At 48.6% G+C, this 27,675-nt stretch overlaps 1 protein-coding gene across 1 annotated transcript in view; it reads right to left on the minus strand.

The window, feature by feature from the left end:
- The window catches only part of LOC128647986 (mast cell protease 8), an 87,995-nt gene that overhangs the window by 26,502 nt on the left and 33,818 nt on the right, over window positions 1-27,675 (minus strand). The window contains exon 4 of the mRNA XM_053700666.1: window positions 3,116-3,370. Coding sequence (XP_053556641.1) covers window positions 3,116-3,370 — 255 coding nt within the window. The remainder of the gene's footprint in view (window positions 1-3,115; window positions 3,371-27,675) is intronic.

Below are 27,675 nucleotides of genomic sequence, written 5' to 3' on the forward strand. Positions count from 1 at the left end.
ACGTCACCGCCACTATATTAAAGTTATTAACCCCTAAACCTAAGTCTAACCCTAACCCAAACACCCACTAACTTAAATATAATTTAAATAAATCTAAATAAATATTCCTATCATTAACTAAATTATTCCTATTTAAAACTAAATACTTACCTATAACATAAACCCTAAGATAGCTACAATATAACTAATAGTTACATTGTAGCTATCTTAGGGTTTATTTTTATTTTACAGGCAAGTTTGGTAGAATAGTTTAGGTAGAATAGTTATTAAATAGTTATTAACTATTTAACAACTACCTAGCTAAAATAAAGACAAATTTACCTGTAAAATAAAACCTAACCTAAGTTACAATAATACCTAACACTACACTATAATTAAATAAATTAACTAAATTAAATACAATTACCTAAATTAAATTAAATTAGCTAAAGTACAAAAAAAATAAACCACTAAATTACAGAAAATAATAAACAAATTACAGATATTTAAACTAATTACACCTAATCTAATAGCCCTTTTAAAATAAAAAAGCCCCCCCAAAATAAAAAAAAAACCCTAGCCTAAACTAAACTACCAATAGCCCTTAAAAGGGCCTTTAGTGGGGCATTGCCCCAAAGTAATCAGCTCTTTTACCTGTAAAAAAAAATACAAACAACCCCCTCAACAGTAAAACCCACCACCCACACAACCAACCCCCCAAATAAAATACTATCTAAAAAAACCTAAGCTCCCCATTGCCCTGAAAAGGGCATATGGATGGGCATTGCCCTTAAAAGGGCAGTTAGCTCTTTTGCCGCCCAAACCCTAACCTAAAAATAAAACCCACCCAATATACCCTTAAAAAAACCTAACACTAACCCCCTGAAGATCGATTTACTGGGAGACATCTTCATCCAAGCCGGGCCGAAGTCCTCAACGAAGCCAGGAGAAGTCTTCATCCAAGCCGGGCGAAGTGGTCCTCCAGACGGGCAGAAGTCTTCATCCAGATGGCATCTTCTATCTTCATCCATCCGGCGCGGAGCGGGTCCATCTTCAAGACATCCGACGCAGAGCATCCTCTTCATCCGGAGTCTTCTTACTGAATCAAGGTACCTTTAAGTGACGTCATACAAGATGGCGTCCCTTAGATTCCGATTGGCTGATAGAATTCTATCAGCCAACCGGAATTAAGGTAGAAAAAATCCTATTGGCTGATGCAATCAGTCAATAGGATTGAAGTTCAATACTATTGGCTGATTCAATCAGCCAATAGGGTTGAGCTCGCATTCTATTGACTGATTGGAACAGCCAATAGAATATTTGTATTTGTTCCTGTATGTGTGTGAGCAAGAGTGTGTGTTTGTTCCTGTGTGTGTGAGCAAGTGTGTTTGTTCCTGTGTGTGAGCAAGAGTGTGTGTTTGTTCCTGTGTGTGTGAGCAAGAGTATGTGTTTGTTCCTGTGTGTGTGTATGAGCAAGAGGGTGTCTGTGTGTGTATGAGCAAGAGTGTGTGTTTGTTCATGTACGTGTTAGCAAGAGTGTGTTTGTTCCTGTGTGTGTGAGTAAGCGTGTGTGTTTGTTCCTGTGTGTGAGAGCAAGAGTGTGTTTTTTCTTGTGTGTGTGTATGAGCAAGAGTGTGTTTGTGTGTGTATGAGCAAGAGTGTGTGTGAGCAAGAGTGTGTTTGTGTGTGTATATGAGCAAGAGTGTGAGTTTGTTCACGTGTCTGTGTGTATCAGTGTGACTTTGTGTGTACATGTGAGTAAGCTTGTACTTTGTGGGTGTTGTAAGAAACATATATTGCAGAACTGCGTTGCAAGGTATAGATTGGGATTTTGTTAAAGGAACTATTACATTTACCTTGTGTGCCTAAGACTCCTGGGGCCTGACTGAGTAGAGTAAGAGGATAAAAAGGGAATACAGGGGCTGTGTACATGATCTAAAATGTCATTTGGGCATATATTGGGTATGAAAAATTTTGGTTTGTAGGTGACATGATGGGTCCAAAGAGACTATGGGGTAGATTTACCAATGTCTGTCTGACATGATACGCTGTAGCAAAGTGGCTGCAGATTTGGTTTTAAGTTTGCATTCCCATTTTTAATGTTTCATTAAATTTTATTTAAAGAGTAACACACCAACTACAACATACAGATATAACACATAAACATAAACATAGAATTGTTCTGTGGACTTTGAGTGCTTTTTAAATGTATCCTTTTTTAGGTCTTTAACCCAAATGATAAAGTGTTTTCTTAGAAGATACATAGCACCACTACCCTGAAATAATATAAGTTGTCATTTTACTGATGGGGTCAGTCCATGTATTTAAAGAGCTAGTGCCAATGTTTTTTGTAGTAAAAAAAATAGTGAGGACGTATCATGTACCTATAGGTGGTGCACTGGTAAAGGGAAAACTGGACTTGAAAAAGTGTAAAAAAAAGTGACTCAAAAATGTATTGTGATCTCCAAGAACAGCTCCATAGGATAAATAGTGCTTTTATCAAGAATACGAAAACGTGTTTGTGAGTGTGGGAAGAAGCCAAAAAATACGTTATAATGATTGTATCAAATTGAAAAGTAGCCTTTTGGCCCCAAAAAAGAGTTGAAAAAGCTGCAGCCGATCGTTTGTAATTAAGGTCATAATGAGCTCTGTAAGAGAACTTCAGACAGACACTGGGGACAGCCCTGTACAGCCCAGGGAACTCCACTGTCCTTCCAACTTTCTGAAACTGTCAGACTTATTTCACATAGGAAAAATACAATGCAATTTCTTAAAGAAACTCAGAGTGCTAGGTCTACCAAAGTATATCTACATGTCTAAGATACTCTTTCATTTGCTTGTACTCTAGTTTTCACACCTGTCCTCAGGCCTCCCTAACAGGCCATGTTTTTAGGATCACCTTGGGTGAGAGCAAGTAAAGTAACCATGGTTACTAATCAGCTGATTATTTCACCTGTACTCTAGCTCAGATAGCCTCAAAATCTGACCTGTTAGGTAGTCCTGAGAAAAGATTTGAAAACCAGTGCTCTAGGCACCCAGCTGTTTTGGGTGCCACCATTAATAGTTGAGCTTATTGTCTTGTTTAGTTTAGCTATTTGCATTCCCAATACCAATAAGAGCACATTTTATGATTTACCTCTGCTGCATCCCCCTTGGTGCCAGGTGTTCCTGCACACATCATGGAGTCACTGATGGAAATGTTTAGTATTTCTTGGCATTTTCTTCTGTTGACAACAGTCACATTAACTTCCATTAGCACCAGGGAGACCATGTCATTCCTTATCTTCCCCCAGCCTGCAACGTTACATGTCGTACCGACCGCCACCCGCTTGTTCTTAGCTGGCAGACCAATGATCTGGATGGCATCATTCAAATGTACTGGACGTTTTATCTAGGATAAGATATGAGTTATTTGTAGAAACCAAAGGAGGTATACAGAGAAATATGTCAAGTGAATAACATATTAAGCTTCTTTGTAAATAGCACAAATGCAAAAGAGATAGAAAGATCAATAAACAGATAATACAGACAGAAAGATAGCAAGATAAACATACATATTATTAAGTTCAATACAAACTCTACACGGATATAGAATAAGATTGCTGTTACAAAAGGCGAGCGTGTGTGATCCCTTATCATTGTACATAAATTGTGACATACGAATACAAATCTAAATGTTCAAATACAATTTTTTTCATTTTGGAAATATGATTTTTTATTAGAATACAAATCTTTAATTACAAATACAATTATTATTTTTTTTGGAATTTTGTTCTTCTTTTTTGGAATTACACATATGTTTTTTGGAAATACAATGCGATTTTTTGTTTTGGAAGTACAATTCTTTTTTTTGGAATTACACTTCCAGTATGTGTCAAAACACTGTCAAAAATAAATCTAGTTCCCATTTTGCTAAAGTACTTGTGATGTCACAACATTCACTTCTGCAGCTTAGGTGTAATTTTTTTTCTTTTGGATAATTTTGTTTTTTATTTTTGTAATCTTAGAGTTTTTTTATTTTTTGTAACTTTAGAGTTTATTATTTTTTGTAATGTCATTTGTTTTATTCATAAGGTTAGGATTATTTAATATTGTAATGATCTTTTTATTTTATTTTTTTGTAGTGCTAGGATTATTTAATATTGTAATGTTAGGTTTTTTTTTATTTTAATTTAATTTAATTTATTTAAAATAGTAATCTTAGTTCAATTTATAGTTTAAACTTAGTTTTTTTTTTTTATTTCACCGGTAATTTAAAGTTAGGGAGTATTAGGTTTAGGGGTAAATATTTTAGTTTAGTGTGTTGCAATGTGGGGGGACGGCGGATTAGGGGTTAATATGTTTAGTTTAGTATTTGCAATGTGGGGGGCCAGCGGTTTAGGGGTTAATAGATTTAGTTTATTAGTACCAATGTGGGGGGCCGGCGGTTTAGGGGTTAATAGATTTAGTTTATTGGTACCAAAATGGGGGGGCCAGCGGTTTAGGGGTTTATAATTTAATTTTGTGTCGGTGGTGGCGATTTAGCGGTTAATAGCTTTAATTCATGTCGCCGATGTTGGGGCCGGCGATTAAGGGGTTAATCATTTTATTTAGTGTTGGCGATGTTGGGGGAGGCAGATTAGGGGTGGTTAAACTAGGGATTTATGTTAGGTTTAAACGTAACTTTGTTTTCTTCATAGACATCAATGGGGTTGCTTTACGACGATTTGCCATTACGCGATTGCAGGTGTTTTTTCTAACACTTTCTTCCCATTGATGTCTATGGGGGAAAGCGTGCACAAGCACGTAAACTCAGCCCTTGGCTTTTGTGCAGTATAGAGTTTAACGCACAGCACAAAGAGGTTTTTCAGTAACTCATAATGGCAACGCTATGGACAGTGCAATACTGCTAATCTCGTAATCTAGGTGTTTATTTTTTAATAAAGTATATCACACTTGATTTCGGGGGCATTTGGTGGACATCTGATCTCTGGTTAATTTATAATCGCTAATTGCTACCGAGAGCTTGCGGTAGCAATAACCAGCCACTTGTAATGGCTGATTATATATTGCGCCCCCTCAAACGGGCGAATTTGCCCTTTGTGGGCTTACGTTAAATTAGCGCTTCACTTGTAATATAGCCCAAAATTGTCTATTTTAAATGACAAAATAATGATAAAGGAGCTAATTGTAAATAATTAAATAACCTACAGCAAGTAAAATGGATTATTGGGAACACAATAAAGGGGAGAAAATATTAAAACAATCTGTCCCACAGCCTGCTACAATATAATATAAAAACAGACGTTGTGAGTTTTTATTGTCACAGAAATTATGCCATTTAAGGCACACTTTTTTTTTTCTTTATGACTCAGATAGAGCATACCGTTTTAAACAACTTCTCAGTTTACTTTTATTATCAATTTTGCTTTATTCTCTTGGTATCCTTTATTGATGGAGCAGCAATGCACTACTGGGAAATAGCTGAATACATTGGATGGCCAATGAGGTATCTATGTGCAGCCACCAATCAGTATCTAACTGGGGCTCCTGAGCCTACCTTGGTATGCTTTTCAACAAAGGATACCAAAAGAACAAAAATGTTTATTTAATAGAACTAAATTGGAAAGTTTTTTTTTAAATTGTATGCTCTATCTGAATCATGAAAAACATTTGAGGTTTCATGTCCCTTTACTGTGAAGTCTAAGATTGTTTTTCCCTCTGTTATATATTAATTAACATGTAAATGTTGGTTTATATCATTGTTTAATTAATACAAAGTATGTAACTATGACCAGCTTAATTAACACAATGTTTATGAGAACTAAGTATGGAAATAAACATTTGAAATGATCTTCTTGTAACACATGCGTGAGAAGAGCCCTGAACGTTTATTTTTTGGGGTTTTTTTTGCAATCGTTAGGTCTTAAAATAGCCAAACCACAATCTTTACATAAGCACCAGAAATGTTAAGAAACAAGTAAAAAAAAAAAATTGCAAATATTTGTTCAAAAATGGCCCAATATGTTATTTTCAAAAAGGGGACAGAGTACTGTAAAATTGGTTTCCCCTTCATGTGTTTATAATCACTTGTTATACCACATGTACGGCTAGATTTAGAGTTCTGCATTAGGGTTAAAAAGCAGCTTTAAGGGGTCCTAACGCTGCTTTTTAACGCCCGCTGGTATTTAGAGTCAGGACGGAAAGGCTCTACCGCTCATTTTCTTTGCGCGACTCGAGGCTACTGCAAATCCCCTTACGTCAATTGCGTATCCTATCTTTTCTATGGGATTTGCCTAACGCTGGTATTACGAGTCTTGGAAGAAGTGAGCGGTAAAGCTTTACCGACAAGACTCCAACCGCAAAAAAAAGTCAGTAGTTAAGAGTTTTATGGGCTAACGCAGGAACATAAAGCTCTTAACTACCGTGCTACAAAGTACACTAACACCCATAAACTACCTATGAACCCCTAAACCGAGACCCCCCCACATCGCAAACACTAAAATAAAATTATTTAACCCCTAATCGCCGCCACCTACATTATACCTATGAACCCCTAATCTGCTGCCCCTAACATCGCCGACACCTATATTATATTTATTAACCCCTAATCTGCCCCCCCCAACGTCGCCGCCACCTACCTACACTTATTAACCCCTAATCTGCCGACCGGACATCGCCGCCACTATAATAAAAGTATTAACCCCTAAACCGCCGCACTCCCGCCTCGCAAACACTATAATAAATTGTATTAACCCCTAATCTGCCCTCCCTAACATCGCCGCCACCTACCTACAATTATTAACCCCTAATCTCCCGCCCCCAACGTCGCCGCTACTATAATAAAGTTATTAACCCCTAAACCTAAGCCTAACCCTAACCCTAACACCCCCTAAATTAAATATAATTTAAATAAAACGAACTAAATTTACTATCATTAAATAAATTAATCCTATTTAAAACTAAATACTTACCTATAAAATAAACCCTAATATAGCTACAATAAACCCTGCCACTCTCCTATCCTTTTACACACTCCCTGCCACTCTCCTACCCTTATGCGCAAACTCCCTGCCACTCTCCTACCCTTATGTGCACACTCCCTGACATTCTCCTACCCTTATGCGCACACTCCCTGCCACTCTCCTACCCTTATGCGCAAACTCCCTGCCACTCTCCTACCCTTATGCGCACACTCCCTGCCACTCTCCTACCCTTATGCGCACACTCCCTGCCACTCTCCTACCCTTATGCGCAAACTCCCTACCATTCTCCTACCCTTATGCGCACACTCCCTTATACTCTCATACCCTTTTGCGCACACTCCCTGACACTCTCCTAACCATTTGTGCACACTCCCTGACACTCTCCTACCCTTATACACATTCCCTGCCACTCTCCTATCCTTTTACACACACCCTGCCACTCTCCTACCCTTATGCGCACACTCCCTGCCACTCTCCTACCCTTATGCGCACACTCCCTGACACTCTCCTACTCTTATGCGCACACTCCCTGCCACTCTCCTACCCTTATGCGCACACACCCTGCCACTCTCCTACCCTTATACACACTCCCTGATACTCTCCTAACCTTATGCACACACTACCTGCCACTCTCCTACCCTTATACACACTCCCTGCCATTCTCCTACCCTTATACACACTCCCTGATACTCTCCTACCCTTATGCACACACTACCTGCCACTCTCCTACCCTTATGCGCACAGTCCCTGCCACTCTCCTACCCTTATGCGCAAACTCCCTGCCACTCTCCTACCCTTATGCGCACACTACCTGCCACTCTCCTACCCTTATACACACTCCCTGATACTCTCCTACCCTTATGCACACACTACCTGCCACTCTCCTACCCTTATACACACTCCCTGATACTCTCCTACCCTTATGCACACACTACCTGCCACTTTCCTACCCTTATACACACTCCCTGATACTCTCCTACCCTTATGCACACACTACCTGCCACTCTCCTACCCTTATGCGCACACACCCTGATACTCTCCTACCCTTATGCGCACACTCCCTGATACTCTCCTACCCTTATGCACACACTCCCTGCCACTCTCCTACCCTTATGCGCACACACCCTGCCACTCTCCTACCCTTATACACACTCCCTGATACTCTCCTACCCTTATGCACACACTACCTGCCACTCTCCTACCCTTATGCGCACAGTCCCTGCCACTCTCCTACCCTTGTGCGCAAACACCCTGCCACTCTCCTACCCTTATGCGCACACTCCCTGCCACTCTCCTACTATTATGCGCACACTCCCTGCCACTCTCCTATCCTTATGTGCACACTCCCTGCCACTCTCCTACCCTTATGTGCACACTCCCTGACACTCTCCTACCCTTATACACACTCCCTGCCACTCTCCTACCCTTATGCGCACACTCCCTGCCACACTCCTACCCTTATACACACTCCCTGCCACTCTCCTACCCTTATAAACACTCCCTGCCACTCTCCTACCCTTATACACAATCCCTGCCACTCTCCTACCCTTATGCGCACACTCCCTGCCACTCTCCTACCCTTATGCGCACACTCCCTGCCACTCTCCTACTCTTATGCGCACACTCCCTGCCACTCTCCTTCCCTTATTTGCACACTCCCTGCCACTTTCCTACTCTTATGCGCACACTCCCTGCCACTCTCCTACCCTTATGTGCACACTCCCTGAAACTCTCCTACTCTTATGCGCACACTACCTGCCACTCTCCTACCCTTATGTGCACACTCCCTGCCACTCTCCTACCCTTATACACACTCCCTGATACTCTGATACCCTTATGTGCACACTCCATGCCACTCTCCTACCCTTGTGCGCACACTCCATGCCACTCTCCTACCCTTATGCGCACACTCCCTGCCACTCTCCTACCGTTATGCGCAAACTCCCTGCCAATCTCCTACCCTTACGTGCACACTCCCTGCCACTCTCCTACCCTTATACACACTCCCTGCCACTCTCCTACCTTTATGCGCACACTCCCTGCCACTCTCCTATCCTTTTACACACACCCTGCCACTCTCCTACCCTTATACACACTCCCTGCCACTCTCCTACCCTTATGCGCAAACTCCCTGCCACTCTCCTACCCTTATGTGCACACTCCCTGCCACTCTCCTACCCTTATGCGCACACTCCCTGCCACTCTCCTGCCCTTATGTGCACACTCCCTGCCACTTTCCTACCCTTATACACACTCCCTGCCACTCTCCTACCCTTATGCGCACACTCCCTGCCACTCTCCTACTCTTATGCGCACACTGCCTGCCACTCTCCTACCCTTATGTGCACACTCCCTGCCACTCTCCTACCCTTATACACACTCCCTGATACTCTCATACCCTTTTGTGCACTCCCTGCCACTCTCCTACCCTTATGCACACTCCCTGCCACTCTCCTACCCTTATGCGCACACTCCCTGCCACTCTCCTACCCTTATGCGCAAACTCCCTGCCACTCTCCTACCCTTATGCGCAAACTCCCTGCCACTCTCCTACCCTTATGTGCACACTCCCTGACACTCTCCTACCCTTATACACACTCCCTGCCACTCTCCTACCCTTATGCGCACACTCCCTGCCACTCTCCTATCTTTTACACACACCCTGCCACTCTCCTACCTTTATGCACACACTCCCTGCCACTCTCCTACCCTTATACACACTCCCTGCCACTCTCCTACCCTTATGCGCAAACTCCCTGCCACTCTCCTACCCTTATGTGCACACTCCCTGCCACTCTCCTACCCTTATACACACTCCCTGCCACTCTCCTACCCTTATGCGCACACTCCCTGCCACTCTCCTACCCTTATGCGCACACTCCCTGCCACTCTCCTACCCTTATACACACTCCCTGATACTCTCATACCCTTTTGTGCACACTCCCTGACACTCTCCTACCCTTATGTGCACACTCCCTGACACTCTCCTACCCTTATACACACTCCCTGATACTCTCCTACCCTTATAAACACTCCCTTATACTCTCATACCCTTTTGTGCAAACTCCCTGCCACTCTCCTACCCTTATGCACACACCCTGCCACTCTCCTACCCTTATACACACTCCCTGATACTCTCCTACCCTTATGCGTACACTCCCTGATACTCTCCTACCCTTATGCGCACACTCCCTGCCACTCTCCTATCCTTTTACACACACCCTGCCACTCTCCTACCCTTATACACACTCCCTGCCACTCTCCTACCCTTATGCGCAAACTCCCTGCCACTCTCCTACCCTTATGTGCACACTCCCTGCCACTCTCCTGCCCTTATGTGCACACTCCCTGCCACTTTCCTACCCTTATACACACTCCCTGCCACTCTCCTACCCTTTTGTGCACACTCCCTGACACTCTCCTACCCTTATGTGCACACTCCCTGACACTCTCCTACCCTTATACACACTCCCTGATACTCTCCTACCCTTATAAACACTCCCTTATACTCTCATACCCTTTTGTGCACACTCCCTGCCACTCTCCTACCCTTATGCACACACCCTGCCACTCTCCTACCCTTATACACACTCCCTGATACTCTCCTACCCTTATGCGTACACTCCCTGATACTCTCCTACCCTTATGCGCACACTCCCTGCCACTCTCCTACCCTTATGCGCACACTCCCTGCCACTCTCCTGCCCTTATGTGCACACTCCCTGCCACTCTCCTGCCCTTATGTGCACACTCCCTGCCACTTTCCTACCCTTATACACACTCCCTGCCACTCTCCTACCCTTATGCGCACACTCCCTGCCACTCTCCTACTCGTATGCGCACACTGCCTGCCACTCTCCTACCCTTATGTGCACACTCCCTGCCACTCCCCTACCCTTATACACACTCCCTGATACTCTCATACCCTTTTGTGCACACTCCCTGCCACTCTCCTACCCTTATGCACACACTCCCTGATACTCTCCTACCCTTATGCACACTCCCTGCCACTCTCCTACCCTTATGTGCACACTCCCTGCCACTCTCCTACCCTTATGCGCAAACTCCCTGCCACTCTTCTACCCTTATGCGCAAACTCCCTGCCACTCTCCTACCCTTATGTGCACACTCCCTGACACTCTCCTACCCTTAAACACACTCCCTGCCACTCTCCTACCCTTATGCGCACACTCCCTGCCACTCTCCTATCCTTTTACACACACCCTGCCACTCTCCTACCCTTATGCACACACTCCCTGCCACTCTCCTACCCTTATACACACTCCCTGCCACTCTCCTACCCTTATGCGCAAACTCCCTGCCACTCTCCTACCCTTATGTGCACACTCCCTGCCACTCTCCTACCCTTATACACACACCCTGCCACTCTCCTACCCTTATACACACTCCCTGATACTCTCCTACCCTTATACGCACACTCCCTGATACTCTCCTACCCTTATGCGCACACTCCCTGCCACTCTCCTACCCTTATGCGCACACTCCCTGCCACTCTCCTGCCCTTATGTGCACACTCCCTGCCACTCTCCTACCCTTATACACACTCCCTGCCACTCTCCTACCCTTATGCGCACACTCCCTGCCACTCTCCTACTCTTATGCGCACACTGCCTGCCACTCTCCTACCCTTATGTGCACACTCCCTGCCACTCTCCTACCCTTATACACACTCCCTGATACTCTCATACCCTTTTGTGCACACTCCCTGCCACTCTCCTACCCTTATGCACACACTCCCTGATACTCTCCTACCCTTATGCACACTCCCTGCCACTCTCCTACCCTTATGCGCACACTCCCTGCCACTCTCCTACCCTTATGCGCACACTCCCTGCCACTCTCCTGCCCTTATTTGCACACTCCCTGCCACTTTCCTACTCTTATGCGCACACTCCCTGCCACTCTCCTACTCTTATGCGCACACTACCTGCCACTCTCCTACCCTTATGTGCACACTCCCTGCCACTCTCCTACCCTTATACACACTCCCTGCCACTCTCCTACCTTTATGCGCACACTCCCTGCCACTCTCCTATCCTTTTACACACACCCTGCCACTCTCCTACCCTTATACACACTCCCTGCCACTCTCCTACCCTTATGCGCAAACTCCCTGCCACTCTCCTACCCTTATGTGCACACTCCCTGCCACTCTCCTACCCTTATGCGCACACTCCCTGCCACTCTCCTGCCCTTATGTGCACACTCCCTGCCACTTTCCTACCCTTATACACACTCCCTGCCACTCTCCTACCCTTATGCGCACACTCCCTGCCACTCTCCTACTCTTATGCGCACACTGCCTGCCACTCTCCTACCCTTATGTGCACACTCCCTGCCACTCTCCTACCCTTATACACACTCCCTGATACTCTCATACCCTTTTGTGCACTCCCTGCCACTCTCCTACCCTTATGCACACTCCCTGCCACTCTCCTACCCTTATGCGCACACTCCCTGCCACTCTCCTACCCTTATGCGCAAACTCCCTGCCACTCTCCTACCCTTATGCGCAAACTCCCTGCCACTCTCCTACCCTTATGTGCACACTCCCTGACACTCTCCTACCCTTATACACACTCCCTGCCACTCTCCTACCCTTATGCGCACACTCCCTGCCACTCTCCTATCCTTTTACACACACCCTGCCACTCTCCTACCTTTATGCACACACTCCCTGCCACTCTCCTACCCTTATACACACTCCCTGCCACTCTCCTACCCTTATGCAAAAACTCCCTGCCACTCTCCTACCCTTATGTGCACACTCCCTGCCACTCTCCTACCCTTATACACACTCCCTGCCACTCTCCTACCCTTATGCGCACACTCCCTGCCACTCTCCTACTCTTATGCGCACACTCCCTGCCACTCTCCTACCCTTATACACACTCCCTGATACTCTCATACCCTTTTGTGCACACTCCCTGACACTCTCCTACCCTTATGTGCACACTCCCTGACACTCTCCTACCCTTATACACACTCCCTGATACTCTCCTACCCTTATAAACACTCCCTTATACTCTCATACCCTTTTGTGCACACTCCCTGCCACTCTCCTACCCTTATGCACACACTCTGCCACTCTCCTACCCTTATACACACTCCCTGATACTCTCCTACCCTTATGCGTACACTCCCTGATACTCTCCTACCCTTATGCGCACACTCCCTGCCACTCTCCTATCCTTTTACACACACCCTGCCACTCTCCTACCCTTATACACACTCCCTGCCACTCTCCTACCCTTATGCGCAAACTCCCTGCCACTCTCCTACCCTTATGTGCACACTCCCTGCCACTCTCCTGCCCTTATGTGCACACTCCCTGCCACTTTCCTACCCTTATACACACTCCCTGCCACTCTCCTACCCTTTTGTGCACACTCCCTGACACTCTCCTACCCTTATGTGCACACTCCCTGACACTCTCCTACCCTTATACACACTCCCTGATACTCTCCTACCCTTATAAACACTCCCTTATACTCTCATACCCTTTTGTGCACACTCCCTGCCACTCTCCTACCCTTATGCACACACCCTGCCACTCTCCTACCCTTATACACACTCCCTGATACTCTCCTACCCTTATGCGTACACTCCCTGATACTCTCCTACCCTTATGCGCACACTCCCTGCCACTCTCCTACCCTTATGCGCACACTCCCTGCCACTCTCCTGCCCTTATGTGCACACTCCCTGCCACTCTCCTGCCCTTATGTGCACACTCCCTGCCACTTTCCTACCCTTATACACACTCCCTGCCACTCTCCTACCCTTATGCGCACACTCCCTGCCACTCTCCTACTCTTATGCGCACACTGCCTGCCACTCTCCTACCCTTATGTGCACACTCCCTGCCACTCCCCTACCCTTATACACACTCCCTGATACTCTCATACCCTTTTGTGCACACTCCCTGCCACTCTCCTACCCTTATGCACACACTCCCTGATACTCTCCTACCCTTATGCACACTCCCTGCCACTCTCCTACCCTTATGTGCACACTCCCTGCCACTCTCCTACCCTTATGCGCAAACTCCCTGCCACTCTTCTACCCTTATGCGCAAACTCCCTGCCATTCTCCTACCCTTATGTGCACACTCCCTGACACTCTCCTACCCTTATACACACTCCCTGCCACTCTCCTACCCTTATGCGCACACTCCCTGCCACTCTCCTATCCTTTTACACACACCCTGCCACTCTCCTACCCTTATGCACACACTCCCTGCCACTCTCCTACCCTTATACACACTCCCTGCCACTCTCCTACCCTTATGCGCAAACTCCCTGCCACTCTCCTACCCTTATGTGCACACTCCCTGCCACTCTCCTACCCTTATACACACACCCTGCCACTCTCCTACCCTTATACACACTCCCTGATACTCTCCTACCCTTATACGCACACTCCCTGATACTCTCCTACCCTTATGCGCACACTCCCTGCCACTCTCCTACCCTTATGCGCACACTCCCTGCCACTCTCCTGCCCTTATGTGCACACTCCCTGCCACTTTCCTACCCTTATACACACTCCCTGCCACTCTCCTACCCTTATGCGCACACTCCCTGCCACTCTCCTACTCTTATGCGCACACTCCCTGCCACTCTCCTACCCTTATGTGCACACTCCCTGCCACTCTCCTACCCTTATACACACTCCCTGATACTCTCATACCCTTTTGTGCACACTCCCTGCCACTCTCCTACCCTTATGCACACACTCCCTGATACTCTCCTACCCTTATGCACACTCCCTGCCACTCTCCTACCCTTATGCGCACACTCCCTGCCACTCTCCTACCCTTATGCGCAAACTCCCTGCCACTCTCCTACCCTTATGCGCAAACTCCCTGCCACTCTCCTACCCTTATGTGCACACTCCCTGACACTCTTCTACCCTTATACACACTTCCTGCCACTCTCTTACCCTTATGCGCACACTCCCTGCCACTCTCCTATCCTTTTACACACACCCTGCCACTCTCCTACCCTTATGCACACACTCCCTGCCACTCTCCTACCCTTATACACACTCCCTGCCACTCTCCTACCCTTATGCGCAAACTCCCTGCCACTCTCCTACCCTTATGTGCACACTCCCTGCCACTCTCCTACCCTTATACACACTCCCTGCCACTCTCCTACCCTTATGCGCACACTCCCTGCCACTCTCCTACTCTTCTGCGCGCACTCCCTGCCACTCTCCTACCCTTATACACACTCCCTGATACTCTCATACCCTTTTGTGCACACTCCCTGACACTCTCCTACCCTTATGTGCACACTCCCTGACACTCTCCTACCCTTATACACACTCCCTGATACTCTCCTACCCTTATAAACACTCCCTTATACTCTCATACCCTTTTGTGCACACTCCCTGCCACTCTCCTACCCTTATGTGCACACACCCTGCCACTCTCCTACCCTTATACACACTCCCTGATACTCTCCTACCCTTATGCGCACACTCCCTGATACTCTCCTACCCTTATATACACTCCCTTATACTCTCATACCCTTTTGCGCACACTCCCTGCCACTCTCCTACCCTTATGTGCACACACCCTGCCACTCTCCTACCCTTATACACACTCCCTGATACTCTCCTACCCTTATGCGCACACTCCCTGCCACTCTCCTACCCTTATGCGCACACTCCCTGCCACTCTCCTGCCCTTATGCGCACACTCCCTGCCACTCTCCTACCCTTATGCGCACACTCCCTGCCACTCTCCTACTCTTATGCGCACACTGCCTGCCACTCTCCTACCCTTATGTGCACACTCCCTGCCACTCTCCTACCCTTATACACACTCCCTGATACTCTCATACCCTTTTGTGCACACTCCCTGCCACTCTCCTACCCTTATGCGCAAACTCCCTGCCACTCTCCTACCCTTATGTGCACACTCCCTGCCACTCTCCTACCTTTATACACACACCCTGCCACTCTCCTACCCTTATACACACTCCCTGATACTCTCCTACCCTTATACGCACACTCCCTGATACTCTCCTACCCTTATGCGCACACTCCCTGCCACTCTCCTACCCTTATGCGCACACTCCCTGCCACTCTCCTACCCTTATGTGCACACTCCCTGCCACTCTCCTACCCTTATACACACACCCTGCCACTCTCCTACCCTTATACACACTCCCTGATACTCTCCTACCCTTATACGCACACTCCCTGATACTCTCCTACCCTTATGCGCACACTCCCTGCCACTCTCCTACCCTTATGCGCACACTCCCTGCCACTCTCCTGCCCTTATGTGCACACTCCCTGCCACTTTCCTACCCTTATACACACTCCCTGCCACTCTCCTACCCTTATGCGCACACTCCCTGCCACTCTCCTACTCTTATGCGCACACTGCCTGCCACTCTCCTACCCTTATGTGCACACTCCCTGCCACTCTCCTACCCTTATACACACTCCCTGATACTCTCATACCCTTTTGTGCACACTCCCTGCCACTCTCCTACCCTTATGCACACACTCCCTGATACTCTCCTACCCTTATGCACACTCCCTGCCACTCTCCTACCCTTATGCGCACACTCCCTGCCACTCTCCTACCCTTATGCGCAAACTCCCTGCCACTCTCCTACCCTTATGCGCAAACTCCCTGCCACTCTCCTACCCTTATGTGCACACTCCCTGCCACTCTCCTACCCTTATACACACTCCCTGCCACTCTCCTACCCTTATGCGCACACTCCCTGCCACTCTCCTACTCTTATGCGCACACTCCCTGCCACTCTCCTACCCTTATACACACTCCCTGATACTCTCATACCCTTTTGTGCACACTCCCTGACACTCTCCTACCCTTATGTGCACACTCCCTGACACTCTCCTACCCTTATACACACTCCCTGATACTCTCCTACCCTTATAAACACTCCCTTATACTCTCATACCCTTTTGTGCACACTCCCTGCCACTCTCCTACCCTTATGTGCACACACCCTGCCACTCTCCTACCCTTATACACAATCCCTGATACTCTCCTACCCTTATGCGTACACTCCCTGATACTCTCCTACCCTTATGCGCACACTCCCTGCCACTCTCCTACCCTTATGCGCACACTCCCTGCCACTCTCCTGCCCTTATGTGCACACTCCCTGCCACTCTCCTGCCCTTATGTGCACACTCCCTGCCACTTTCCTACCCTTATACACACTCCCTGCCACTCTCCTACCCTTATGCGCACACTCCCTGCCACTCTCCTACTCTTATGCGCACACTGCCTGCCACTCTCCTACCCTTATGTGCACACTCCCTGCCACTCCCCTACCCTTATACACACTCCCTGATACTCTCATACCCTTTTGTGCACACTCCCTGCCAATCTCCTACCCTTATGCACACACTCCCTGATACTCTCCTACCCTTATGCACACTCCCTGCCACTCTCCTACCCTTATGCGCACACTCCCTGCCACTCTCCTACCCTTATGCGCAAACTCCCTGCCACTCTCCTACCCTTATGCGCAAACTCCCTGCCACTCTCCTCTCCTTATGTGCACACTCCCTGACACTCTCCTACCCTTATACACACTCCCTGCCACTCTCCTACCCTTATGCGCACACTCCCTGCCACTCTCCTATCCTTTTACACACACCCTGCCACTCTCCTACCCTTATGCACACACTCCCTGCCACTCTCCTACCCTTATACACACTCCCTGCCACTCTCCTACCCTTATGCGCAAACTCCCTGCCACTCTCCTACCCTTATGTGCACACTCCCTGCCACTCTCCTACCCTTATACACACACCCTGCCACTCTCCTACCCTTATACACACTCCCTGATACTCTCCTGCCCTTATACGCACACTCCCTGATACTCTCCTACCCTTATGCGCACACTCCCTGCCACTCTCCTACCCTTATGCGCACACTCCCTGCCACTCTCCTGCCCTTATGTGCACACTCCCTGCCACTCTCCTACCCTTATACACACTCCCTGCCACTCTCCTACCCTTATGCGCACACTCCCTGCCACTCTCCTACTCTTATGCGCACACTGCCTGCCACTCTCCTACCCTTATGTGCACACTCCCTGCCACTCTCCTACCCTTATACACACTCCCTGATACTCTCATACCCTTTTGTGCACACTCCCTGCCACTCTCCTACCCTTATGCACACACTCCCTGATACTCTCCTACCCTTATGCACACTCTTTGCCACTCTCCTACCCTTATGCGCACACTCCCTGCCACTCTCCTACCCTTATGCGCAAACTCCCTGCCACTCTCCTACCCTTATGCGCAAACTCCCTGCCACTCTCCTACCCTTATGTGCACACTCCCTGACACTCTCCTACCCTTATACACACTTCCTGCCACTCTCCTACCCTTATGCGCACACTCCCTGCCACTCTCCTATCCTTTTACACACACCCTGCCACTCTCCTACCCTTATGCACACACTCCCTGCCACTCTCCTACCCTTATACACACTCCCTGCCACTCTCCTACCCTTATGCGCAAACTCCCTGCCACTCTCCTACCCTTATGTGCACACTCCCTGCCACTCTCCTACCCTTATACACACTCCCTGCCACTCTCCTACCCTTATGCGCACACTCCCTGCCACTCTCCTACTCTTATGCGCGCACTCCCTGCCACTCTCCTACCCTTATAAACACTCCCTGATACTCTCATACCCTTTTGTGCACACTCCCTGACACTCTCCTACCCTTATGTGCACACTCCCTGACACTCTCCTACCCTTATACACACTCCCTGATACTCTCCTACCTTTATAAACACTCCCTTATACTCTCATACCCTTTTGTGCACACTCCCTGCCACTCTCCTACCCTTATGTGCACACACCCTGCCACTCTCCTACCCTTATACACACTCCCTGATACTCTCCTACCCTTATGCGCACACTCCCTGATACTCTCCTACCCTTATATACACTCCCTTATACTCTCATACCCTTTTGCGCACACTCCCTGCCACTCTCCTACCCTTATGTGCACACACCCTGCCACTCTCCTACCCTTATACACACTCCCTGATACTCTCCTACCCTTATACGCACACTCCCTGATACTCTCCTACCCTTATGCGCACACTCCCTGCCACTCTCCTACCCTTATGCGCACACTCCCTGACACTCTCCTGCCCTTATGTGCACACTCCCTGCCACTTTCCTACCCTTATATACACTCCCTGCCACTCTCCTACCCTTATGCGCACACTCCCTGCCACTCTCCTACTCTTATGCGCACACTGCCTGCCACTCTCCTACCCTTATGTGCACACTCCCTGCCACTCTCCTACCCTTATACACACTCCCTGATACTTTCATACCCTTTTGTGCACACTCTCTGCCACTCTCCTACCCTTATGCACACACTCCCTGATACTCTCCTACCCTTATGCACACTCCCTGCCACTCTCCTACCCTTATGCGCACACTCCCTGCCACTCTCCTACCCTTATGCACAAACTCCCTGCCACTCTCCTACCCTTATGCGCAAACTCCCTGCCACTCTCCTACCCTTATGTGCACACTCCCTGACACTCTCCTATCCTTATACACACTCCCTGCCACTCTCCTACCCTTATGCGCACACTCCCTGCCACTCTCCTATCCTTTTACACACACCCTGCCACTCTCCTACCCTTATGCACACACTCCCTGCCACTCTCCTACCCTTATACACACTCCCTGCCACTCTCCTACCCTTATGCGCAAACTCCCTGCCACTCTCCTACCCTTATGTGCACACTCCCTGCCACTCTCCTACCCTTATACACACTCCCTGCCACTCTCCTACCCTTATGCGCACACTCCCTGCCACTCTCCTACTCTTATGCGCACACTCCCTGCCACTCTCCTACCCTTATAAACACTCCCTGATACTCTCATACCCTTTTGTGCACACTCCCTGACACTCTCCTACCCTTATGTGCACACTCCCTGACACTCTCCTACCCTTATACACACTCCCTGATACTCTCCTACCCTTATAAACACTCCCTTATACTCTCATACCCTTTTGTGCACACTCCCTGCCACTCTCCTACCCTTATGTGCACACACCCTGCCACTCTCCTACCCTTATACACACTCCCTGATACTCTCCTACCCTTATGCGTACACTCCCTGATACTCTCCTACCCTTATGCGCACACTCCCTGCCACAATCCTACCCTTATGCGCACACTCCCTGCCACTCTCCTGCCCTTATGTGCACACTCCCTGCCACTCTCCTGCCCTTATGTGCACACTCCCTGCCACTTTCCTACCCTTATACACACTCCCTGCCACTCTCCTACCCTTATGCGCACACTCCCTGCCACTCTCCTACTCTTATGCGCACACTGCCTGCCACTCTCCTACCCTTATGTGCACACTCCCTGCCACTCCCCTACCCTTATACACACTCCCTGATACTCTCATACCCTTTTGTGCACACTCCCTGCCACTCTCCTACCCTTATGCACACACTCCCTGATACTCTCCTACCCTTATGCACACTCCCTGCCACTCTCCTACCCTTATGCGCACACTCCCTGCCACTCTCCTACCCTTATGCGCAAACTCCCTGCCACTCTCCTACCCTTATGCGCAAACTCCCTGCCACTCTCCTACCCTTATGTGCACACTCCCTGACACTCTCCTACCCTTATACACACTCCCTGCCACTCTCCTACCCTTATGCGCACACTCCCTGCCACTCTCCTATCCTTTTACACACACCCTGCCACTCTCCTACCCTTATGCACACACTCCCTGCCACTCTCCTACCCTTATACACACTCCCTGCCACTCTCCTACCCTTATGCGCAAACTCCCTGCCACTCTCCTACCCTTATGTGCACACTCCCTGCCACTCTCCTACCCTTATACACACACCCTGCCACTCTCCTACCCTTATACACACTCCCTGATACTCTCCTACCCTTATACGCACACTCCCTGATACTCTCCTACCCTTATGCGCACACTCCCTGCCACTCTCCTACCCTTATGCGCACACTCCCTGCCACTCTCCTGCCCTTATGTGCACACTCCCTGCCACTTTCCTACCCTTATACACACTCCCTGCCACTCTCCTACCCTTATGCGCACACTCCCTGCCACTCTCCTACTCTTATGCGCACACTGCCTGCCACTCTCCTACCCTTATGTGCACACTCGCTGCCACTCTCCTACCCTTATACACACTCCCTGATACTCTCATACCCTTTTGTGCACACTCCCTGCCACTCTCCTACCCTTATGCACACACTCCCTGATACTCTCCTACCCTTATGCACACTCCCTGCCACTCTCCTACCCTTATGCGCACACTCCCTGCCACTCTCCTACCCTTATGCGCAAACTCCCTGCCACTCTCCTACCCTTATGCGCAAACTCCCTGCCACTCTCCTACCCTTATGTGCACACTCCCTGACACTCTCCTACCCTTATACACACTTCCTGCCACTCTCCTACCCTTATGCGCACACTCCCTGCCACTCTCCTATCCTTTTACACACACCCTGCCACTCTCCTACCCTTATGCACACACTCCCTGCCACTCTCCTACCCTTATACACACTCCCTGCCACTCTCCTACCCTTATGCGCAAACTCCCTGCCACTCTCCTACCCTTATGTGCACACTCCCTGCCACTCTCCTACCCTTATACACACTCCCTGCCACTCTCCTACCCTTATGCGCACACTCCCTGCCACTCTCCTACTCTTATGCGCGCACTCCCTGCCACTCTCCTACCCTTATACACACTCCCTGATACTCTCATACCCTTTTGTGCACACTCCCTGACACTCTCCTACCCTTATGTGCACACTCCCTGACACTCTCCTACCCTTATACACACTCCCTGATACTCTCCTACCCTTATAAACACTCCCTTATACTCTCATACCCTTTTGTGCACACTCCCTGCCACTCTCCTACCCTTATGTGCACACACCCTGCCACTCTCCTACCCTTATACACACTCCCTGATACTCTCCTACCCTTATGCGCACACTCCCTGATACTCTCCTACCCTTATGCGCACACTCCCTGCCACTCTCCTACCCTTATGCGCACACTCCCTGCCACTCTCCTGCCCTTATGTGCACACTCCCTGCCACTCTCCTACCCTTATGCGCATACTCCCTGCCACCCTCCTACCCTTATGCCCACACTCCCTGACACTCTCTTACCCTTATGAGCACACTCCCTGCCACTCTCCTACCCTTATACACACTCCCTGCCACTCTCCTACCCTTATGCGCAAACTCCCTGCCACTCTCCTACCCTTATGTGCACACTCCCTGCCACTCTCCTACCTTTATACACACACCCTGCCACTCTCCTACCCTTATACACACTCCCTGATACTCTCCTACCCTTATACGCACACTCCCTGATACTCTCCTACCCTTATGCGCACACTCCCTGCCACTCTCCTACCCTTATGCGCACACTCCCTGCCACTCTCCTACCCTTATGTGCACACTCCCTGCCACTCTCCTACCCTTATACACACACCCTGCCACTCTCCTACCCTTATACACACTCCCTGATACTCTCCTACCCTTATACGCACACTCCCTGATACTCTCCTACCCTTATGCGCACACTCCCTGCCACTCTCCTACCCTTATGCGCACACTCCCTGCCACTCTCCTGCCCTTATGTGCACACTCCCTGCCACTTTTCTACCCTTATACACACTCCCTGCCACTCTCCTACCCTTATGCGCACACTCCCTGCCACTCTCCTACTCTTATGCGCACACTGCCTGCCACTCTCCTACCCTTATGTGCACACTCCCTGCCAGTCTCCTACCCTTATACACACTCCCTGATACTCTCATACCCTTTTGTGCACACTCCCTGCCACTCTCCTACCCTTATGCACACACTCCCTGATACTCTCCTACCCTTATGCACACTCCCTGCCACTCTCCTACCCTTATGCGCACACTCCATGCCACTCTCCTACCCTTATGCGCAAACTCCCTGCCACTCTCCTACCCTTATGCGCAAACTCCCTGCCACTCTCCTACCCTTATGTGCACACTCCCTGACACTCTCCTACCCTTATACACACTCCCTGCCACTCTCCTACCCTTATGCGCACACTCCCTGCCACTCTCCTATCCTTTTACACACACCCTGCCACTCTCCTACCCTTATGCACACACTCCCTGCCACTCTCCTACCCTTATACACACTCCCTGCCACTCTCCTACCCTTATGCGCAAACTCCCTGCCACTCTCCTACCCTTATGTGCACACTCCCTGCCACTCTCCTACCCTTATACACACTCCCTGCCACTCTCCTACCCTTATGCGCACACTCCCTGCCACTCTCCTACTCTTATGCGCGCACTCCCTGCCACTCTCCTACCCTTATACACACTCCCTGATACTCTCATACCCTTTTGTGCACACTCCCTGACACTCTCCTACCCTTATGTGCACACTCCCTGACACTCTCCTACCCTTATACACACTCCCTGATACTCTCCTACCCTTATAAACACTCCCTTATACTCTCATACCCTTTTGTGCACACTCCCTGCCACTCTCCTACCCTTATGTGCACACACCCTGCCACTTTCCTACCCTTATACACACTCCCTGATACTCTCCTACCCTTATGCGCACACTCCCTGATACTCTCCTACCCTTATGCGCACACTCCCTGCCACTCTCCTACCCTTATGCGCACACTCCCTGCCACTCTCCTGCCCTTATGTGCACACTCCCTGCCACTCTCCTACCCTTATGCGCATACTCCCTGCCACCCTCCTACCCTTATGCCCACACTCCCTGACACTCTCCTACCCTTATGAGCACACTCCCTGCCACTCTCCTACTTTTATACATACTACCTGCCGCTCTCCTACCCTTATGCGCACTGTAATGCTCGTGGGATACTCCTCTATCAGACCGAACTCGGCCAGTAGTCTTGTTATCCCGGCATCGAGCCGGAATGATAGGGAATATCCCAGAGCAGAGAGAGTTAGTAAGATGAGGAGAGCGGCAATGGTAAAGCAGTCCAAAGGCACACAAGTAGAATGGTCAGGCAGACAGGGTTCGGCAACAAAGAGGCAATCCAGAACAACAGGGGGTTAAACAGGCAGAGTAGTCAGACAGGCAGGGTTCAGCAGCAATATATCAGTTCAGCAATTTAGGGGTTAAACAGGCAGAGTAGTCAGACAGGCAGAGTTCAGCAGCAGTATATCAATCCAGCAATTTAGGGGTATAACAGGCAGAGTTGTCAGACAGGCAGGGTTCAAACACATTAAGGCAATACAGTAGTAATGATCTATCACACCCAGGAGCACACAAAGAAACACCTATACTTGTGCAGTGATAGATCGTTACTGGGAGACTTATATAGGCGCAGGATTCGCGCCACAGGAATCCAGACCGGCAACGGAGAGGAGCGTGCAGAGATGACGTCAGCGCCGCATGAATCTGACCCAACACAGCGCCTGTCAATAAGCAGGGAAGGAGATGCCGCACCACTAGCAACGATTAGAGTGGCGCAGCGTGACATAGCCCCCTCCTCAAGGGTTCTCTCTGAGAACCAGAACCGGTCTCAGAGGATGAGCAGCATGGAACCTGGAGACCAAAGATGGAGCATGCACATCACGGGCAGGAACCCAGGAACGATCTGCCACAGAGTAACCCTTCCAGTGTATCAGATACTGCAATTGTCTGTGCCTGTATCTGGAGTTCAGGATCTTAGCTACCTCAAATTCAGTGTCACCATGGACTAGGAGCGGAGGAGGAATAGCTCGGAGCCAGGTATATCTATTCTTTATGTAAGGCTTGAGTAGTGAGATGTGGAAGACTGGGTGTATGCACAGGGTTTTGGGTAAGGCCACTTTGTAGGCAACAGGAGACAGTCTTTTCAGGACCTTGTAAGGGCCAATAAACCTAGGCCCCAATTTGTGGCAGGGTTGACGTAGATGAATGTTGAGTAGAGACCCAAACACGTTCACCCACTGGGATGGCATGTAGAGAAGCTCTATGACGATCAGCAAACTTTTTATATCTAGAGACAACTAAACGTAGCTGAGAGCGAATACATGGACTGAGCAGAAAGAGAGAAGACATGAGGTTGATACCCTGCTGCGGCTTGAAATAGAGAACATTTAAGAGAAGAGTGCCAATGAGTGTTTCTTGCCAGCTCAATTATGGGTAGCAACTCAGACCAGTTGGTATGGCAAGCGTTGACAAAGGCTCTAAGATAGGCTTCAAGATCCTGGTTTACTCTCTGTTAGTCCATTGGTCTGAGGATGGTAGCCAGAAGATAAAAAAACAGTGGTTCCAATCAACTTACAAAAGGCTTTCCAAAAGGTAGAGATGAACTTTGGACCTCTGTCGGAAACAATATTCACAGGAATGCCATGCAGTCATACCACATGCAAGAAAAAAAGAGACGATAATTCTTGTGCAGAAGGCAGTTTGTTTAGGGGTACAAAATGAGCCAGTCTGGATAAGCGATCCACCACAACCCAGATAACTGTATGGTAATCAGAAGGAGGAAGGTCTACAATGAAGTCCATTATTATGTGTGTCTATGGTTGTTTGGGAACGGACAATGGGTGGAGCAAGCCAAGAGGCAAGGACTGGGGAATTTGTTGGCAGCACAAGTTGTGCAGGCTTTCACATAATCCTGAGTGTCAGACTTCATAGTAGACCACATACGTGTTGGGAAAGATGCTTAAAAGTCCTAGTCAAACCAGTATGTCCTGAGAGTTTACTATCATGAGCCCAGGATAGCACAGGGGTGCGTAGGTTCAGAGGTACAAAGAGGATATCGGAGGTCACGGGGGCTCCAGGAGGTTTACTAGACTGAGCACGTTGCAATCTTTGCAGAAGGGTGGTGTTTAGTTGAGCAACTACACAGGAGGGAGGTATGATGTGCTCAATAGGAGCTTCAGAGGAGTCACTTGAGTGAGGGAACTGAAGGGAAAGGGCGTCCGCATTCTTGTTCTTGGTCCCAAGAAGATGAGAGACCACAAAGTTAAAACGGTAAAAGAACAAGGTTCACCTAGCCTGTCGAGGATTGAGTCAGATTCTTGTGGTCGGTGAGAATCTGAATGGGATTGGTGGTGCCCTCTAACCAATGACGCCATTCAGTCAAAGCGGTTTGAAACGTTGTTGATATGATGGACCCTGTAAGAAATGAATAAAGGTCTTTTTAAAGTTTAACTGGTGGCTGGAAAAATACTTCTTTCGGCCAGTCAGTCAAAGCCATCTTAATGGCTAAGAGTTCACGATTACCCACATCGTAATTCCTCTCAGCAGGAGTAAAACGTTTAGAGAAAAAGGCTACAGGGTGTGACTTGGAGGTCAAAGGATCTCTTTGGGTTAGAACTGCTCCAGCCCCTATCTCAGAGGCATCAACCTCTAAAGTGAACTGCAGGTCAGGATCAGGATGGCGAAGCACAGGAGCTGAACAGAAAGCCTTTTTCAGACAAGAGAAGGTATTTATGGCTTCAGGAGGCCAATGTTTACAGTCTTTATTCCATTTGGTCAGTTCAGTGAGAGGAGCGACTGTTTGTGAAAGGTTCTTTATAAACTTGCGGTAATAATTGGAGAACCACAAGAACCTCTGTAATTCCTTTAAAGAAGTAGGTTGAGGCCATTCTAGAACTGCGGTGAGTTTAGCAGGATTCATGGCAAAACCTTCTTACAAGATGACATAACCAAGGAATTGGATCTGAACTTGATCAAACTCACATTTTTCTAGCTTGGCTACCAAAGAATTGTCTCTGAGACGTAGAAGAACTTGTCTCATGTGTTTGCGATGCTCCTCTGGAAGAGAAAACAAGGATGTCATCCAGATAGACAATGACAGTTCGGTTGAGGAGGTCACGGAAGACATCGTTGACAAATGCCTGGAAGACTGCAGGGGCGTTACACAGCCCAAAGGGCATTACAAGGTATTCGTAGTGCCCGGATCTTGTCTTGAAAGCGGTCTTCCATTCGTGGCCTGGAAAGATACAGATCAGGTTGTATGCCCCACGTAAGTCCAACTTGGTGAAAAAGCAAGCATCCTGGAGCGAGTCATACAATTTGGTGACCAATGGAATGGGATAGCGATTCTTGATAGTTATGTTGTTCAAGGCCCTGTAGTCAATGCAGGGTCTGAGCCCATCATCCTTCTTACTGACAAAAAAGAAGCCTGCCCCAGCAGGAGAGGATGAAGTGCGAATGAAACCTTTAGCTAGGTTTTCTTGGATGTACTCCTCCATGGATTTGGTTTCAGCTTTGGAGAGTGGATAAGTCCTCCCTTTAGGAAATGGGGCTTCTGGGAAAGAGGTTGATCTTGCAGTCATAAGGATGATGGGGTGGCAGCACGTTGGCTGCTTTTTTCTCAAATACATCTGCAAAGTCTGCATATACTGAGGGAAGGTTTGGAGGAGTCTGTATACTGGCTTTGAGAATGCGGAGCAGAAGAGTCACTTTAGCAAGGCAGGAGTTGAAACAGGAGGTACCCCAGGATGCCAGTTGTCTCTCAGCCCAGTCGAACTGCGGATTGTGTACCTGAAGCCAAGGAAGACCAAGGATGACAGGCTGTGCTGGAGAAAGAATGACCTTGAACTGCAGCTGTTCAGTATGAAGGACTCCTACGGTCAGGGTAAGGGGCGCTGACTCAAAATGGATCAACCCTGAACCAAGG

Source organism: Bombina bombina, chromosome 2 (assembly GCF_027579735.1).
Source record: "Bombina bombina isolate aBomBom1 chromosome 2, aBomBom1.pri, whole genome shotgun sequence".
Lineage (NCBI taxonomy): Eukaryota > Metazoa > Chordata > Amphibia > Anura > Bombinatoridae > Bombina > Bombina bombina.